Here is a 20858-nt window from a genome sequence, read left to right on the forward strand (position 1 = left end):
AAGGAAGGAAATAATAAGGATCAGAAAGAAAGAAATAATACAGAGATTTAAAAAAACAATAGAAAAGATCAATGAAATCCAGGAGCTGTTTTTTTTGAAAGATAAGCAAAATTGATAAACCATTAGCCAGGCTCACCAAGAAGAAAAGAGGATACAAATAAGCAAAATAAGAAATGAAAAAGGAGAAATAACAACTGATACCACAGAGATACAAAAAAGCCATAAGAGAATACTACAAATAGTTATACACCAACAAACTGCACAACCTAGAAGAAATGGACAAATTTCTAAAAACATACAATCTGCCAAGACTGAATCAAGAAGAAACAGACGATTTGAACAGACTGATCACTAGCAGTGAAATTGAATTTGTAATAAGAAAACTACCAGCAAACAAATGTCCAGGACTGGGCAGCTTCACATGGGAATTCTACCAAACATATAAAGAAGAGCTAATACCTATCCTTCTCAAACTATTCCAAAAATTGAAAAGGATGGAATACTCCCCAAATTCATTCTATGAGGCCGCCATTACCCTGATGCCAAAACCAGACAAGACATTATAAAAAGAGAAAATTACAGGCCAATATCTTTGATTAATACAGATGCAAATATCCTGAACGAAATATTAGCAAACTGAATCCAACAATCTATAAAAAGGATCATACACCATGATCAAGTTGGATTTATTCCAGGGATGAAAGGATGGTTCAATATTTGCAAATCAATCAATATGATACACCACATTAACAAAAGGAAGGATACAAATCACATGTTCATCTCAGTAGATGCAGAAAAAGCAACTGACAAAATTCAACATCCATTCATGATAAAAACTCTCATCAAAATGGGTACAGAAGGAACATATCTCAACATAATAAAGGCCATTTATGACAAATCCACAGCTAACATCATACTCAAAGGTGAAAAGCTGAAAGCCTTTCCTCTAAATTCAGGAACAAGACAAAGATGCCCACTCTTGCCACTTCTAGTATTGAAAAACCTAGCCAGAGCAATCAGATAAGACAAAGAAATAAATTCAAATTGGAAGGGAAGAAGTCAAACTGCCACTATTTACAGATGACATGATACTTTTTATAGAAAAACCAAAAGTCTCTACCCCAAAACTATTAGAACTAATAAATTCAGCAAAGTTGCAGGATACAGATTAACATACAGAAATGTGCTGCTTTTCTATACACCAATAATGAATTATCAGAAAGAGAGAGTGAAAAGTAATCTAATTTAAGATCACATCAAAAAGAATAAAATACCTGGGAATAAGCTCAGCCAAGGAAATGAAAAACCTATACTCTGAAAACTATAAAACACTGACGAATGAAACTGAAGATGATACAAAGAAATGGAAAGATATCCCATGCTCTTGGATTGGAAGAACTAATATTGTTTAAATGGCCATACTACTGAAAGCAATCTACAGATTTAATGCAATCTCTATCAAAATACCCATGACATTTTTCACAGAATTAGAATAAATAATCCTAAAATTCATATGAGACCACAAAAGACCCTGAGTTGCCAAAACAATCTTGAGAAAAAAGAACAAAGCTGGAAGTATCACCCTCACAGACTTCAGACTCTACAACAAAGCTACAGTAATCAAAACAGCATGGTACTGGCACATAGACACATAGATCAATGGAACAGAATAGAGAGCCCACATCTAGGTTAATTAATCTATGACAAAGGAGGCAAGAATATGCAATGGAGAAAAGACAGTCTCTTCAATAAGAGGTGCTGGGAAAACTGGACAGCTACATGTAAAACAATGAGATTAGAACATTTCCTCACACCATGTATAAAACTAAAATCAAAATGGATTAAAGACCTAAATGTAAGACCTACAATCTAAAACTCCTAGAAGAGAATGTAGGCAGAACACTCTGACATAAATCATAGCAATATTTTTTTTGGATCTGTCTCTTAAGGAAAAAGAAATAAAAGCAAAAATAAACAAATGGGACAAATGGGACCTAATTAAACTTAAAAATGTTTGCACAGCAAAGGAAACCATAAACAAAATGAAAAGACAAACTATGGGATGGGAGAAAATATTTGCAAATGATATTACCAAAAGGGGTTACTATCCAAAATACATAAACAGCTCATACAACTCAGTATCAAAAAAACAAAATACCCAATCAAAAAATGGGCAGAAGACCTGAATAGACATTTTTGCAAAGAAGACATACAGATGGCTAATAGGCACATGAAGAGATGCTCAACACTGATGATTATTACAGAAACGCAAATCAAGACAACAATGATATAATCTCACACCTGTCAGAATGGCTATCATCAAAAAGTCTACAAATAACAAATGTTGGTGAGAATGTGGAGAAAAGGAAACCCTTGTACACTGTTGGTGAGAATGTAAATTGGTGCAGCCACTATGGAAAAGGGTAATGTGAGTTCCTCAAAAAACTAAAAATAGAACTACTACATGATCTATTAATTCCTGTACTGGGTATATAGCCGAAGAAAATGAAAGCGCTAATTTGAAAAGATACATGCACCCCAACGTTCATGGCAACATTATTTACAATAGCCAAGATACGGAAGCAATCTAAGTATCCATCAACAGAAAAATGGATAACAAAGATGTGATACACACACACACACACACACACACACACACACACACACACAATGGAATATTACTCAGCCACAAAAAAGAATGAAATTCTGCCATCTGTTGGAACGTGCATGACCCTAGAGGGTATTATGCTTAGTGAAATAAGTCAGGCAGAGAAAAACAAATACTGTATGATATCACTTACATACGGAATTCAAAAAATAATACAAATGAATGTATATAGCAAAACAGAAACAGATTCACAGATATAGAAAACAAACTAGTAGTTACCAGTGGATAAAGGGAAGGGGGGGATGATAGGGGTCAGGGATTAAGAGATACAAACTATTAGTATAAAATAGATAAGCAACATGAATATATATTTCAGCACAGGGAATTATAGCCATTATCTTGTAATAACTTTTAATGGAGTATAATCTGTAAGAATATTGAATCACTATGCTGTACATTTGAAACTAATATAATATTGTAAATGAATTATGCTTCAATTTAAAAAAGAATAATTAAAAAGTAAACCCACTCTTTGTCATTTCCCATGATGTAGGAAAGCTATGTTGTGAAAAAAGTCCAAAGTAATACTAGAAAGTAAAACAATTCTGACATAAAGTTAAAACATTTTACATCATAGGTATATTCCTAGTTATCTTGATTGAACTAATGCTAAATATAAAATGAGAATCACATCAATCAAGTGTAGTTAGAAATAATGGGTGGTAGAGAAAAACTACCACTGACTTACAAAGTGGATAATCCACAGTTGAATAATTGAGAGTTGATTTGATATCAGATCCAGATCAATGACTCTATGGAGAGTGAATCCTACTTTATTTCACAAAATATTTATTTTTGATAAATTGTATGGTGTTCTTTAATGCTAGTTTTAAAAAGTCTCTTCATTAAGGTGAATGTTTTGAGTTAATAAAAAAGTGAAAGCTAATTTTTAAGAAGTTACAAAATGAAAAAGTGCTTCTTACTTAAACTAATATGTAATCCCCAGCTAATTCTGTGATTTTAAAAATTCTGTGATAATTTAAAATAAACTTGTATTTTAATTCCTTTATCTCAGAAGGAACTTTATAGGTATGAAATACTCACCTAAAAGTGCATTTTTTCCATGATCATCTGGTAGAAATCGCTTGTCTACAGCACACACTAGGATGTGTTCAGGAAGATTGGGAGACTTGGCCCCCACCAGGAGGAATCCTGCTGGGATGTCGATTTGTTCCATACACAGAGATACCAAACGCAAATCCTTTCCTGCTTGACAAAAACCTAAAAACCAGTAAAAAAGGACACAGTGGAATGTTTAGAGAGTTTATAACTCCTCATCACCCATTTGGAGAGTTGATTACCTGTGGGAATCACTATTAAGGACTAAATTTAAAGTCCATGTACTCCAACCAAAGACACATCTATCATATGTGCTCCTCTGAGCAGAGCTAAAAAGACACTAAAAGGAGGTATTTCCAACTGTTTTAGCCAACACTGACGACTTTATATTTTCTGATCCACAAGTAAGCAAATGATAAATACACAGCAAACTCTGAAAAACATATGGAATTTTAATGTGCACATAATATAGTATTTTTACTTTCAATGTAAATTCACTTCTCTAAATGGAGACAATCATAGAACGCAGATGTTCTCCATTTCATATAGGAAGAGACTGAAGCTCGGAGTTTGGTGAATCATAAATGAATGGATCAGAACTAGAACTCAGAACTGTTTAGGTTACTTGCACTAGGTAAGACATGACAAAACCTTACATATCAATTTACATTCCCACCAACACTGCAAGAGGGTTCCCTTTTCTCCACACCCTCTCCAGCATTTATTGTTTGTAGATTTTTTGATGATGGCCAGTTTAAAAAAAAAAAACAACCTTACATAACCACTTTGTAACCATAATGTATTACATTAATTCATTAGTTTGTCATTTATTAAAAATGATTTGCAACAGATGCTGTCCTAGGCCTGGGGATAGAGCTGAACAAAGTATACCTTCCTCTAAGAACTCACTTGTAGTCAATTAGAAGAATGTATAAGGAACTGATAATTACAAAACAATATTACAGAGGACAGCTATGTTCTGCTACAAAGCACCAATCTCCACATCTTCTGGGAAATGATTCCCACCACTCTAGTTATGTGATTTCCCTGGACAGCTGTGATATTCCCGATTGAGCTGGAGCTGGCACCCAGTCCAAGATGGGCCACTGGAATATCCCACCTTTCTGGTCATAGCTGATCAGTCCAGGTGTGGGTACCCGACATAAACCAGGACAATGGAGGATGGACACCTAACTCTCACACACAAACCTGAGGAGACCACCATCATTATTACCCAATACAAAGTGCGCCAGAACCATGCTAGGTTCTCCCAGCATCAATTCATATTATGATGTTAACCAAATGCCAAGAAACTGTTGGATGCCATCAGTTAGTATATGAGAAATAAAAAGAAAACAACATCCAAACATTGTATGAAGCTATGGTGCATAGGTATCTGCTGTATGGTCTGGATAATTAAACCTCAAAAGCAGACACAATGAATTACAAAAAGCAAGAAATCAAAGACTAGAATGATAAAGACACTGGGCTTCAACCATTTCAAGCTTGTAGATCCCCTTTTAACATTAAAAAATTCAAATATAACTTCTAGTGTTCACAAATTGAGAAAAATAATATCAAAATGTTATTGTGAACTCTTTAACAATTTAAATGAATCTGTATTTTATTATTCACAATATCATCTATATTTATTTGGACAACAGTCATTTATACATGAGTCATATTATTTATTCAGTTTACAAACATATTTTGGAGCCTATAGATACATAGAACCCTTAAAAAAATCTGCTGTCCCCACCCCCATTAAGGGACAAAACTCACAGGTTTGAAAGTTGGGAGATGATGATGATGATGATGATGATACTAGTGGCAGTTAAAATTTATGGAGTGCTTAACATAAGACAGGTACAGTGCTAAACACTGCAGAGATTTTCTCATTTAATTCTGTCAACAACTCTAGCTAGTTATCACTATCTCTTTTTCATATATGGAGAAAATGAGGCTCAGAAAGGTAAGAGTATTTGTCCAAGGTTACAAAATGAGTCCCATAATGTCCAGTGATGTAAGACATGGAAAGTTTGCTATATAAGAACAGGTAAAAAGCTTATTATTCAACTTGGCCAAAAAAAGCACTTAAGCATAGTTATAATCCAGAGCTAAAACCTGGAGGGGTGAACACAGACTTTTTCATGAAATTCTGAAATACTAAATCTAGGGGCATTTTAAAGTCTTAAAAGGAGCATTAATTTTTTTTAATCAAAGGAGTTATTAATTTGTGTAGAGACAGTAAACCTAGAAACATCTCCCCTAGGAGGTAGCACCTTTATTATGACTTTCTCCAAAAGGCAAAACATAAAAGACCCTCCCAAATGGTGTAGAAAATTCAATGATGAGAGGTTTATGATTACCTATTGATGGAAACAGGATGCTTGAGGAGCTTTCTCTGTCACTAAGTAGTAGTACTACAACCTTTCTAAACTTTCAGTCATTCCATAATAGAAAGAATAGACAAGTCTGTACCAATCTGTACCAATTTGCAAATTATTACAAGCTTTTTAGAACATCAGAGCTATATGGAACCTCAAGGTCATCTGATAACAGGATTTTCCAACAAGTAGTTATCAAAATCCCAGAGATTCATAAAGGTATTCCATGATACTTGGGAACTATAAGTGAAACTAAAATAGATAACATTACCAATTTCTGAAAACTAATAAATAATTATTCTAATATCCTACTTTCACTTTATTATTATTTTTAATATATTTATTTATTTTTGGCTGCATTGGGTCTTAGTTGCTGTGTGTGGGCTTTCTCTAGTTTTGTCGAGTGGGGATTACTCTTTGTTGCAGTGCGCAGGCTTCTCATTACGGTGGTTTCTCTTGTTGTGGAGCACGGGTTCTAGGGCACACGGGCTTCAGTAGTTGCGGTTCGCGGGCTCTAGAGCACAGGCTCAGTAGTTGTGGTGCACAGGCTTAGTTGCTCCGCGGCATGTGGGATCTTCCCGGACCAGGGCTCATACCTGTGTCCCCTGCATTGGCAGGTGGATTGTAACCATTGCACCACCAGGGAAGTCCCTAATATCCACTTTTAAAACAGAATGTTCTAAGTGCTTTCCATGCTACACATGTAGGGGTAGTGGAAATCAGCTGAACGAACTCAGGACTCACTCAGCTGAACCCCATATCAATGTGTGGTTTTGATTATTACACATTTTAAAATTGATTTTATTATCAGTCACATGTATTGATGTGTTGCTTAATTTATAAACCCATAATGGGTTGTTGGCTAATAATGGGAAGCTTAGGGAACACGGATTTGATGGACACAGTCATTTTATAAATGTACCTAACATGCTCTCTGCTAGATATGAAAGTTAGATTCAACCCTAAACCCCACTCATCAAATTATAAAGTTATATAAAATGGGGCTTCCCTGGTGGTGCAGTGGTTGAGAGTCCACCTGCCGATGCAGGGGACATGGGTTCGTGCCCCAGTCTGGGAAGATCCCACATGCCGCAGAGCGGCTAGGCCCGTGAGCCATTGCTGCTGAGCCTGTGCATCCTCCGCAACGGGAGAGGCCACAACAGTGAGAGGCCCGCGTACCGCAAAAAAAAAAAAAAAAAAAAAAAAAATTATATAAAATGCACCACTATGTTTCTGGGGCACCAAAAAAAAAAGCAATGATAAGGTAAAATTTTAGTGATTATAATCCAATTTGGCTTTTCATGTAAGAGGGAAAAGGCTACCTCTTTCAGCAGCATGTTATTTGTAGAGAAATTCTGCAAACAAAAGCCTGAAACGTTTTCATCACGTAGAGCAAAAATTATAAAAATAAATTAGTACATCCTTTTAATCCTAAAACATACAAACCCCAAAATTTGGGTATTAAAAGTAGATTTTGACTCTTTTTTTGATGCTGGGAAATATTTAAATACACTTGGCTCCCCTTCTCCACCCCCACAAAAGTATAACATTTTAATTTTGAATTTGTCAACAAAACATGCTTTTCCTTACACAACGAATTTAAAGTAAATTAAACAGCAATGACTGAATGATAAAATGTAGGCAATATTTTCTCATGCATGAATAATATCAGAGTATATATATTTTTCAGAGTATATTAATATACTAATCTAAAATAAATATTTTCTACTTAAAATTTATTCTTTATCACATGCCATATAGTGACAGAATTAGTTTTTAAATTCCTAAGGGGTTCAAAAGACTATGTATTACTATAAGAGAGATTTGTAAGTCAAAGATTGGGTAACACTAATCTATCCCAATCTCTTTAGTATGTAAATGAGGAAGCTAGGGCCCATAAAGGTTAAGAAAACAGCCCAAGGTCAAATACCCAGCAACCCACCAAGTTGGGACCCAGGTCTCTTGACTCCAGGTTACAGCCTCCTTCGTCCTCGTTGACCGCTCTGACTCACAGAATGCTTCACCTTCCCTGGTCTGATGTAGGACCCTCTCCTATAGCTTCTTCCTTGCCTATCCTTGCTGAGACTCATCACTCAACTTGCCAGGCTGAATCCTGGCGGGTACTTGACACAGTAGCCCCTGCCAGCCATGGGCTATGTCAGCATCCACCTCTCTCACACCTGCTGATGAATCCTTAAAATTCATGGTTTTGCAAGTCACAAAGGTGTCCCTTGATTAGAGAGTGACATTTCTGATGAGCTTTCTCAAAGCAATACATTGTAGCCAAAGGGAGATTAAGGGGGCAAAGTACAATTTCAGTTTGGGGCTAAACAGGGATAGAGTAGAGAAGACACAGTGTGGAAAATATCTGAAGAAAGCAGGATTTTCTCTGGAAGAAAGATGATTTCAGAGTGATTTCTGTGGTATAATGAAAACTACACAGTCCACTCAAATTAAGAAGCACAAAGAGGCTTCCCTGGTGGCGCAGTGGTTGAGAGTCCGCCTGCCGATGCAGGGGACATGGGTTCGTGCACCGGTCCGGGAAGGTCCCACATGCCGCGGAGCGGCTGGGCCCGTGAGCCATGGCCGCTGAGCCTGAGCGTCCGGAAGCCTGTGCTCCGCAACGGGAAAGGCCACAACAGTGAGAGGCCCGCATACCACCAAAAAAAAAAAAAAAAAAAAGAAGCAGCACAAATAGCTTTCAGTGCTACAGCATTTGAAGGTTTTCCCATTTATGATATGAGGACACCTAGAGGTGAAAAGTAATAATTATTAATGACGATTCTAGGAGAAGAATGTTTTTCTCATAGAAGGAGGAAGCAAACCTCCTCTTAAAATTTTTTTTTCAGAAAGTGCTTGTGACAATGAAAAGAGAAAATGTCCTATTTTATCCTAAAAAGAAAACCGTAATCATGGGAGCATATAAAAGGGGCACAGGAACCAACTGAAATTGCTACCAATGGCCAAAACTGGAAAAATTGGAGCAAAAAAATAAAATAAAGTAGTATTGGATTATAACCCAAAACATAAAATAAATATTCATAAGTGTATAATGATATAAATAAATGACTGTATAAATTAATAAATGAGGGAGAAGAGACAAATTTCCATGCAGTAGAATTCCAAATAATGTATTAGATACTCTGCCCTCAAGGATGTGGAGCATAACTCCGTATTCCTTAAGTGTGGGCTGAGTGCAGTGACTTTCTTCCACAGTATGGTAATGGGGGCGGGGCGGGGCGGGGGGTGGGGGGGAGAGTGGAGATAACACTATCTCAGCCAGGTGATCAAGGTCAACATCAATAGTCATAAATCATGTTGATAGTAGTACCCTTGATATAGTATGATGAAAATGGCACTTTACCTCTGTGATCTTCCTCCCCCAAACCCATAACCCCAGTCTAATCAGGAGAAAAACATCAGACAAACTCCTATAGAAGGTCTGCTAGAATATACCTGACCTATAATCCTGAAAACTGTCAGGGTCAGCCAAAACAAGGGAAGTCTGAGAAACTGTCACAGCCAAGAGGAGCCTAAGGAGACATAACAACTAAATCTAATGTAGTATCCTAGATGGGATTCTGGAACAGAAAGAGGACATTAGGTAGAAACTAAAGAACACAAATAAACTATGGACTTTCATTATTACTAAAATTACTAGTAATGTGACATGCTAACAATAGGGCAAACTGTGGGGATATATAGAAACTCTGTACTATTTTAGCAATTTTTCTGTAAATCTAAATCTGTTCTTAAAGTCTAACAAAGAACAGACTTGTGGTTGTCAAGGAACGGGGAGGGATGGATTGGGAGTATGGGGTTAGCAGATGCAAATTATACGTAGAATGGATAAACAACAAGGTCCTACTGTATAGCACAGGGAACTGTACTCAGTATCTTGTGATAAACCATAATGGAAAAGAATATATATGTGTGTGTGTGTGTATATATATATGTATAACTGAATCACTTTGCTGTACAGCAGAAATTAACACATCATTATAAATCAACTACACTTAAATTTTTTTAAAAGTCTATTTTTAAAATGTCCTGTTTTATCTTCTTGCCTTCCAGTTAATCACCAGCAGAAGCCACACAGGTGATTTAATTAAGAGGAAAGAGAATAGGTGAGAAAGAAAAGGCAAGGCTGAGTCCAGGAACAGGGTCACGAAGAAATCAATCCAAGGCCAGAAATGGTTGCAAAGTCAAGGAAAAGTTCCTGAGTTCACTTCGTAGTTAGAGAATATGCTCACAAGGGTCTGGACTGTTTCCTCCAAACCTTCATTCTTGTGATTCAGATCAGCTAATTATATACAAAATATATCATCAGGGATCCCCAGTTAAGAAAAAAATATATTATGCAAAGAGCAATATTTAGTTTTTTAAAAAGATTGAAAATAAGCTGTGTGTGTGTCTAAAGAAGTAGCTAAAGAATCTGTGAAATGTGATTATATTTCAAGACCTATAGGATCCAAATATCTGGTGTAGCAGGTAGTTCAACTTCCCCACTATTAGAAATATGTCAGAAAATTAATATAATAAATATTAAATCTCAATTAAAACCTCAGATAAAATAAGAAGTAACCTTATTACTCCCCTCTAGGGTAATTTTAAATTATATCTGAACTAATCCTGAAAGAAAGATAGGATCTTTCTTTTAGAGGCTACTAGAGGACCTGGGGAAAAGTACCCTAAGTAGGGGGTGGGGTGTAAGCCTATTTACTGTAGTCAAGGAAAGAAAAGTACGTTATGGGGCACACAAATAACTTATTTGACAAACCTGCCCTACTCTCAAACGCATTTTCTGGGAGTAATACTGCCATGCTGCCTTAAAAGCAAGACTGTTGCAGCAAGTGATTTTAATTTTAAAGGGGAGCCATAGTACAGAGCCCTTCTTTGTAAACCTCATCTGCATTTCCTTAATAGCCAAGGTTTTCACTTCACAGAACCAGATTTTGCATTCTCCAATTATCTCCAGCTTGAAGGTTACAGAGTAATCTAAATGGGGGAGGGGAAAGTTTACTGAAACAGCTGTAAACACAAACTAATCAAAGCAGTATTTGGAGGCCTAAAATCTGGCGGCCCTTTACCCCTTTAGACGATCAACTGCCTCCCAGCAGGGTAGGAACCTACCAATAATTTACATAAGAAATTAGCAACCAGATTTTACATCTGAATGGCACCCCCAGAAGCCCATGGGGTGTTAAGTATCTGCTTATCTAAATTGCCTCTAAAAATAGCTTTACCTTCCTTTAAGTTTTAGGAGTCTTAGGTAAATAGAGGATTTCCCATGAAGAGGAGGTGGTATGCTGAAACAAATCCAGGCACTGTATTGCTCTATTTCACTGTCATTTTCATAAGGAAAATTTCAGGGCTGTTCTGCCTTTGAGGGAGAGGACTCTTAGAACTACCTTAGAATGAGCCAAGCTGGAAGAGCTATGGGCAAACTATAAACTATCAAATTATGAACTAATTAGAAATCAGGCTGGGATGGCCAGAAAACAGCACCGTATGCCACTAAATGGAGGTAAGTGAGTATAATTTAAGTTGTTACATCACCAAAACCATGAAATACTGAAAACATTTTACGTAGGATTTTCTTTTTAAAAGTGTGGTTAAAGCCTTGGTAGAAGAGGAGGTTGAAGATAAATAAAGTGGGATTATCAAAATATGTTCATTTTAATCTTCGAGAGATAACAGTATACTGGATGAATTTTCAAAATATATGGAAAAGGTAAATATTAAAACACCTGATATCTCTGTAATTGTTTTGAGAGTGGAACAGAAAGACGTAGAAAGAGAGATCACTAAAATAAAGTTTCTGAAAGAGTCACATTCTTGCAGGAAGCACCTGGAGCATTGAAAAAGTCCTGAGCTAGGTCTAGGCTTGCCTCTGCCACATACCATCTCAGAGAAGTCATTCAATTGCTGTGAATCTCAGTCTCTTCATCTACAAGATGGGGTGATAATGCTTGTCTTTCTTAATAGACACCTGCTATGAAATCACAGGCAATAATGTGAGTGAAAGCATAATCATTCCTCATTCCTTTCTGTAATTACTGGTTCCCAGCCTTGAGCACCCCATGCAATGATTGGAAACTAGCCAGACAATATTAGAGGAATTGGAAAAAAAAAAACAAAAACGCAACCCACCATCTGTAGTGCAAGACCCTTCGGGGGCAGGTTTTTGTGAATAGGGAATTGGTGGGCTATTAGAATCAGACATTTCTTCATCATCTTCGTCATCTTCCATTTCATTTACTGTTAGATTGTTAGAAAAATCCAGGCTTCCATTTTGAGTGTAGTGGTGTACCAAATCTTTATCCAGATCCTCCACCTTGGGTTTTACATCTGGGTAAGCAAATAAATCATAGCTAACTTAATAAAAATGCTTATGGGAAAATAACCAAAAGAAAAATTCATAGTTCTGAAAAATATCTGAGGACAGGGAGACTGGCATTGGCTAACATTTAACCCATTTATTTCAGATACCCCCCAGATTTGGAGATCCCACTTCTATTAAAAGGAGTCTAGAAATGTGTGGGATTGAGAAACTTACCTGCAGATGAGAAAGGATGCTGGTCAGGGTCCAAGTAAAGCTGGGAAAAAATTGGTCGTGGTACCACACTACTACATCTGAGAGAGGCTTCTATGGAGTTGTGGAGAGCTTCTTCAAATCGAGCAGATTTCAGTTGCCCAGCATATGAATTCCCCATGGTCTACACTACCTCCCAAGGAAAAAGAGAAAGGAGAAAATTGATACAATTAGAGGGCCATATGTCTGCAAAGTACACAGATAGCTGATATAAACTATATCCATATATCCTAAGATTGGAACTATATGAACTTTACCTATATTTCTTGAGACACCTTATCAATTTATCTGTTACATCACTTTTGCTTCTTGTCTTTAGAATCCAAAGGGGCTTTCAAAAAGCCCCTTTAAGGGATCTTGTATCTGAGGATCAAACCATAATAAGTGCTTTAAGTGAAGGTTCTCCAACTAGTAAATCAAGATTGACCTGTCAGTCGTGAAGCCCAGCATGGTGACAATGGGGCCACACCTTCTTAAACTGGTGGGCTGCCAAAACCCCATAGGAACAGTATCAGTGGTTTCAGAGTAAATATCAAATTACTTCTCTCTCTACTAAGATCTTATTACCCTAGGAGGGAAAAAGAGTCTTCTCTGGAAAAAAAAAAATAAAAGCTTTATGATAATACATTTGACAAATTCCTGAAAGCAAGATTTGAGCCTTTTAAAATTCAAAGAACTTGTTCGTGTATTATTAGTATTTATTTAAAAAACAATGTTATTTCTTTTGCTTAGTTTGAATCACAGTCTTATTTGGGACCCTTTAGGAAAGTACAGAACAAGAAGTTTTGAAGCAATCGCCTTTACTTCTCATCACTAGTTACAAAAACTTCCATATAGATCAATAACTAAATTTATTGGGTGCTAAATGTTGGCTATGCTAACGATTGATCTGAGGTCCCCAAGACCTTTTCTGGGTTCCATGAGGTCAAAACTCTTTTCAAACTATTATTAGGATATCATTTGCCTTTTTCATCCTCATTCTTTCATACGTTTACAGTGGAATTTTCCAGAGGCTATATGATGTGTGATATTGCAACAGATTGAATGCAGAAGCAGACAGACTACTCTTTTCACTAACTTTTTTTGGGGAAATACAGTTATTTTTCATGTTATTTATGTTGCTATATAATGGGCTTATTGTTAATTTTTTAAATTAATAAATACTTTGAAATTTTCTTAATTCTAATAAGTATAATATACATAAACAAAACTCAATCATTTTTAGGAGTATAAAGCGGTTATGAGATGAAAAATCTAAGAACTGTTGGGCTAGACAGTATACCAAGCACTTCCCAAAAATTACTTTATTTAATCCTCAGTATTCTGAAGTAGGTATGACCTCTTCCCACTTCATAAATGAAAAAACTGAGGCTTGGAGAAGCCAAGTGACTTGCCCACTATCACCCCACTGGTAAAGGTCAGAACCAGGACTCAATATCTAGATGACAAATCTTGCACTCCTAGAGGATGGGCTTAACTTGGGTAAATCCCATTTCAAGAAACGCAATTTTGAGAATATCTTAGCTCCACTTTCCCCATCAAGGAGAGGGGTAGATATTAAATTTCATCTGTATCTCCAACTCTGACTGACTCCCTGGAGGACTATTTGAGAGGACCCTGAGCATGCATCGGGCTCAGCAGGTAAAGGGAGCCAAGATCCAGTGGTGATGACCCATGAGCAGAGAAGGGGTGATGCATACCACACCTCAACCCTCCTCTCAGGTTTCCTAGATCACACAAAGGAGCTCCATAGGAGATTTTGGTGGCCCTGAACTGCTTCTATATATAGCAAAGGAGGCTTCTTACATGATTTCTGCTAGCAGTGAATAGTATACAGAGATTCCCATCGGAGGGTCTCAGTTTATCAAAGCTTTGTTGGAGATTCCTATGATTTGGAGGAAAAGCTGTAATCATATTTTGACAACCTTTCTCAAAGTAGGTAATAAGAAACCAAATGCCATGGATTTAAATTACTAGGTTCCTCTTCACAAGAAAAAACCATTTTGTAACTATGTGAGGTGATGGATGTTAACCAAACTAATTGTAGTAATAATTTTGTAATATATACACATATCAAATAGTTATGTTGTATGCCTAAAACTAATACACGTTATATATAAGTTACATATCAGTAAAACTGGAAAAAATAAATTACTAGGTTCTTTCTTACAATAAGTACATACACAAAAGTATACATATAATACCCAATTCCAAGTTGTAAGTGGCAGAAAATCAACAAAGCCCGTCAAATGAAATTTTCCTGAAATACCAAGTTTTGCCCAAGCTTCTAAAACCCCACCAGTACAACTATAAACATTTAATTTTTCTAAAGCAATTTATTTTTCAACAGAACCACGCATAATCAAAACAGGGTGCGGGTTGGAAGAGAAATATGCTGTGTCACTAGTTTATGCATCTAAGTCAAAATCGAATAGCCATTTTACCTTTCTTCCTTGTTGAAGGGAGCAAAATACCAGGAACTAGCACAGTCAACCATGGGATTTTTTATTCGTGGAGAACAATGGAATAACTTCAAAGGTGGACCTTTAGCCTTTCTCCAGAGCACCAAATGCCTAGAAATCTTGCCTCTTCTTAATCTATTACCTGCTCAACAAATTAACTTCCTTTCATCATTGAAAACCTACATTCTCCAAGAGATCTTTTTAGTTGAATAAAGAAGTGCCCAATTATACATGGAAGATTGCATGATCTCAATCCCTTCAATTTAAGCATAGTTTAAGGAGTAATATGACATATATCAAATGAATATTGTGCTGATTAAAATATTAAAGTAACATAAACATGGGCGATCCAGTTTCACCACCATAAAACATACACATAATCCTACAAGAGCATAATCCTGAGCAATACTCAGACGAAGCCAACAGGAAGTACCCATGGAACAGCCTTGGGAGCGTAAAAAGAAGGGTCTGACTATTCCAGATGAAAACATAACTGGGCAGTTTTAAAAATGATAATGATAAGGTGAAGAATGACAGAACTGACCCCAAACTTGTTTAGTGCTGAGTATGGAGTTCTTCACTGACAGTTCAATGCTACCCAAAGATGGGCAGAGTTCAAAGGAAAAAGCTTTTTTAGTGCAGTGTATTCTTAATATCATATGCTGTAATATTTAGGGTCACTGAAATCATTGGCCTTATCCACCTAGATTACCAGCCTTCCTTTCCTCTGAATCTCAAACAGCCCCCAGGGCCTGCAATGACATAGCATCCTACTAAGAGTCAGCGTGAATAAATCTAACTTCAGGTCAGAAAATGGAGAAATACTTTTTAGAATCAGTTGTTAAATGAAATACAAAAAGAACAGACTTGTGAATTCTGTACATATGCAGATATTTTATGTCTCTGGCTGACATTAAGTTTGTGAGACTGCACTGTATTGCTTTTCCATGTTTTCTTTTATTACTGTGAAATTACACAGGGAAAACTATATTAAATGTTTTGTTATAGTACTACAGACCTCTGAGATGCAAATAGGCACTCTTGGGGTATTGAGGAAATCTCTAAGAAAGGGATGGTACCCAATATGAGCTCTTTCTGCACCACTAATTAATTGCTCAAAATGCAAGTGGAATCAAGTACAAACCACCATGACAGTGTGGTTTGGTGCCTCTCTGCTCTAGCCTTTTTCTCTTCTCTACAGAAAGATAGACAAAAGAAGGGTGGAGTAGAACAGGCAGCTTCTATCACTGGTGGCTTTAGGAATAGGGACTGGAGCCGTAAGGAAAAGAGTAGCTTTGGAAACAGGTGCCTGCTAATGCCTCCATCATCTCTCCTCAACTCTTTTTCTGCTGAAAATGGAAAGGAGAAGCAATACACACTGCAAGAAGCTACAACTTGATCAGTAATGTTTTCATTCCCTTTTTGTCAGTGGTTTCATGGTTAATAATTACTGTATTATTAATGCAGTTAATTATTAATGCAATAACTACTTTTATAGTAGTTATTAAGTACACAGGAAACAAGGAGAAAATTTTCCTTTAACCTAACTCTCCAAAGGCTTTTTTAAAGCATCAGATCAGATTTCAGAATACATACATATATATATTCTGATTTTTCAAATGTTCAGTTATATATGAAGCACATATCACAGTGGTAGGCACCTAGCAGGCAGATGATATAGCTGCTGCTGTCATTATTATTCTTACTAGTGATGGTCATAGTGGTGATGGTAGTAGCAGTAATTGTCATCATTGTTATTGTCAAGAAATGTGAAAGGAAACATTCTTTGTTGAACCATTATAATACTAGTAACATGGAGAACTTACTAACTGCCAGGAAAATACTGTTACTGCCCCCATTTTTAGGAGAACCGAGGCCTAGAGAAGTTAAGGAACTTGCCCAAGGTCATACTATGAGAAAAGGCCAAGAGACAGGAGTGGACTCTAATCAGTTTGTCTCCAGCAACAGCCGTCTTAGGCTATCTAATCATGTATGCCATTCAGTTGTTAAAACACCTACAATAATGACCCAACTGGGGAATGGATACTCCATATAGTACTCCTAAATTGGCAAGCCAAGCCAAGCCAAAATAAATAAATTAATTAATTAAAATCAAGGAAGAAGATTTTTGTTTGCTGATTTGTCCTTGTCTACATATATCATGGCTGCAAGACAAGGCTGAAAAGGGAGTTTGAACGTAGGATATGGGATGAATAGACACAAAACCAAGCAACTATTTAAAAAATTGAAACAAAATAAAAACACCACCTCTCTCTTCAATTAAAAAAACCCAAACCTCACTTTAAATGTTAGATGAAAGGTAAAAATGAACAAAGAGTAAATTACTTCACAAAGAATAACTAAATTGCCCCTTGATATCTTCAGGGATTTGGTTATAGGACCCTGGTGGGTACCAAAATCGGCAGATGCTCGAGTCCCATACATTAAAAGGATAGTACAGTCGGCCCTCCGAATAGGCAGGTTGATTGAATCTGTGGATGCAGAACCCTTGGATACAGAGGGCTGGCTGTGTACACATACAGGAGAGGAAGCACAGGCCTGCCCCTAGACTCCAAAGCATCAGATCATTTGGCATCATGTCCCCTGACTTTGGAAATCCTCTTGCTGATACCCGTTTTTCCCCATTGTTTTCAACTTTAGAAGATGCAGTCATGTTTCATTAATTCATTATGTGGCAAATCTAGAAATCAAAAACATTCTTATCAACTCCCTAAAGTATTAGGCATGTTTATATAACTCTTCCTATCTTCCTCCAATCTTTCCCCTTTCTAAAAGAAATTTAATTTTTCTCGCGAAGACAAGAGAAAGTTTCCTAAAGAATGATAAAAAGAAATGAATTTGAGACTGTATCTTCCTTGTCTTTCTTCTCACATCCGTGTAAAAAGAAGTAGTAGATTTCAGATATTGCCCAATCTATTACTGTTAAAAAGTTAACACCATTTAATTTCAATTTCCCTCATTCATCCATGGTAGGACACAATTTAGGTAGGTAGAAGTCACAAGAAAAAGACTACAATATTGATAATATGATATGAATTTACTAGAAATTTCATAAATACATTTCTTCTTGTAAAGATAATATCAATGCAAGCAGAAAAACGTCTAGAAGTACATAAAATAAACTGTTAATATTTATCTATTGGGGTGGAGTTGTTTTTAAATGATCTTTCTATTTCCTTATTGGTATCTTCCAAGTTTTAAAGTAGTGAACAATATTATAACAATAAATGAAAAGGAAAATATCATATAGCAACTGAGTTAATCCCAACTCTATGACTATCCCTGAACAAGTAGTTTTAAAAATAGACTTATTACTCAAAAAGACAGTAAGAACAATGGAATTTGCAATGTGCACACCCCCACCCTCTTCCTGGTACTTTAGGATTCCAGGGGAAATAAAATTCATTCCAGTGTTTAGACCAAGAAACTCCCATTAAGAGTTGGCATTTCTACTACTACCTTCTAGCATAAGACTCCGAAGCATTTTTTGCCAGTTATGATACACTTGTACTGACCCAACCATCTCCCTCAACAAGTTCTTTTGACCAAGTAAAAATATTTTCAAGGTACTGCACTTGGGCTATTAATAAAGGTTGACTTTTAATACCAACTCTCTGGAGAAGGTAAGCATTAATTTTTTTAAAAGTAGTTTTTAAAAGGTTTCATCACAGTTAGTGACTAGTAAGAACAAGACGAACTCTGATTTTTTTTTTTTTAAATCATGTACAGTTGGCCTTTGGTAGCAGCGGGTTTCTGCACCTAACCATGAAATCAGTCCTCAGTTGGTTAAATCCGAGGATGCAGAAGCTGGCAGATGCGGAGGACCAACTATTCTAGCCATTTTAAATAAGGGACTTGAGCATCCGTGGATTTTGGTGGATTTGGTGGATTCTGGAACAAATGCCCTGTCGATACCGAGGGAGGGCTGTAGGGTGTAAAAGAAAAAGAACTGAATCTAAGACACTAGGGTTGCCTGGTTTTAATAGCAAATTAGGTTATGGAGCAGGTAGATGGGAATATATAGTTTTTAGAAGGTTTCAAATTTGTAGTTCCAAGCTTTGTCTACTGAAAAGTCCCAGAAGCAATGACAATTCAATAAACAATAAGCACTTCCTAGTACTCTGTGGTTTCCTACTAGCATACTCACTGAAAAGAATCAAGTCTCCCTGAAGGCTCCAATTCCAGGTCTGGGGCAGGAAATACCACATTTGGAACTACACATTATGTGGTTGGTTGAATCCGTGGTTACCAAGGACTGACTATGGGACTTGAGCATCTGTGGATTTTGGTATCTGCGGCAGGTCATGGAACCGATCCCCCCAGTGGATACTGTGGGACAACTGTACACACTATGATCCTTGAATATCTTGTGCCAGAAAGCAAAGGAGCTATCAGAGACTAATTGGTCATGTCAAAAGACAGGAATCAACATGAAGGGTTCCCACGGGCCAAAGATGAGAGAAATTGAACATAAAAGAGAATAAATGCAATGGACTGAAGCACATTTAAAATATAAAAATGTGCAAATTAATTTTGCCTCTCAAGTAGAAAAAGAGAACTCCTCTTGGGAAAAAAAAAAAAAAACCCAAACAAAGCACCTGATTGCATGCTACTAAAAGGAAAAGGAAAGAGTGAAACATTTATCCTGCTCATACTATACTCTGAAGAATCCAAACAGCCCTGGTTCTTGAGAGTTTTTATTTTTTTGATGAAGAATTCCAATTAATAAATGTAGAAAGAATGACAGAATTTTAAAATGATCACTTTGCAGCCCTTAATGCAAAATTCATTTAGGCAATGAGAATAAGTGAAACCATTAGATAAAAGGTTGATGCGGAGGGGTCTGTCACCTCCTGAACCACTGATCAAGTTTAGCATCACTAAAAGTGAGGCAATGAGACACGTGTGCCTCCCCATGGGAGACAATATGAAGCACACACACTACCTAGGACATATTCCTGCCAAAGGGTGTAAGGAATGTAGTCAAACTCTAGAGCTAACTTCCATTTATAGGATGGAGGACCAAGTTAAATGAAACCAAGTGGAAACAAGCAGATTCAGAAAGAGGGACAGGTAGACAGAGCAACTGATCCAGTTTCTGCAAGGAGACAAGGTTATCTAGTTTGTAGGTGATGGAACTAGAATTCAAATTTAGACTCAAAAGCCCATGTTTTTATTTTCCCCCACTAAACCAAGCTATTTGAAATAGAAAAAAAGGTGAGAGTGAAAATGATACATTCTGTTTGTGTGTGTGTGTATGTGTGTGTAGTTGTCTTCGGTTTGATTTTTTTTTTAAGGCACAATTTATTGACTGTGCCAGGCATAGTACTAAATAGACAACTTCGTATAACTTGTCAGTGGTTTGTTATCTTTTTCTCTATAGATGTTGTCACCCACTTTCCAAAGTTTAACAATCATCCACCCAGGCAGGCAGCATTTATAGAAATCCCACTATTGAAGTGGTTAAGCACACAGGCTCTGGAGTCACATGACCTTAAGTCAAATCCTGCACCTACTACCCTGCATGATATTGGGCAAGTTACTTAATCTCTCATCTGTAAAATGGGGTGGTACAATCAACATCATAGGTTTTTGTGAGAATACATGAGAAGTTATACACATATAATATTTTTAGAATAGTGCCTGGCACAAAATAAATGTGCAGA

The 20858-nt window shown here is 36.7% G+C and overlaps 1 protein-coding gene across 5 annotated transcripts in view; it reads right to left on the bottom strand.

The window, feature by feature from the left end:
• GREB1L (GREB1 like retinoic acid receptor coactivator) overlaps positions 1-20858 on the bottom strand; it is a 262317-nt gene that overhangs the window by 109144 nt on the left and 132315 nt on the right. For all 5 annotated transcript variants that reach the window (XM_030842585.2, XM_030842584.2, XM_060310347.1 and 2 more), the window contains exons 3-5: positions 12674-12838; positions 12268-12465; positions 3713-3889 (exon numbers count right to left, since the gene is read on the bottom strand). In XM_030842585.2, coding sequence (XP_030698445.1) covers positions 3713-3889; positions 12268-12465; positions 12674-12830 — 532 coding nt within the window. In that variant the 5' untranslated portion in view covers positions 12831-12838. The remainder of the gene's footprint in view (positions 1-3712; positions 3890-12267; positions 12466-12673; positions 12839-20858) is intronic.

Source organism: Globicephala melas, chromosome 13 (assembly GCF_963455315.2).
Source record: "Globicephala melas chromosome 13, mGloMel1.2, whole genome shotgun sequence".
Taxonomy (NCBI): domain Eukaryota; kingdom Metazoa; phylum Chordata; class Mammalia; order Artiodactyla; family Delphinidae; genus Globicephala; species Globicephala melas.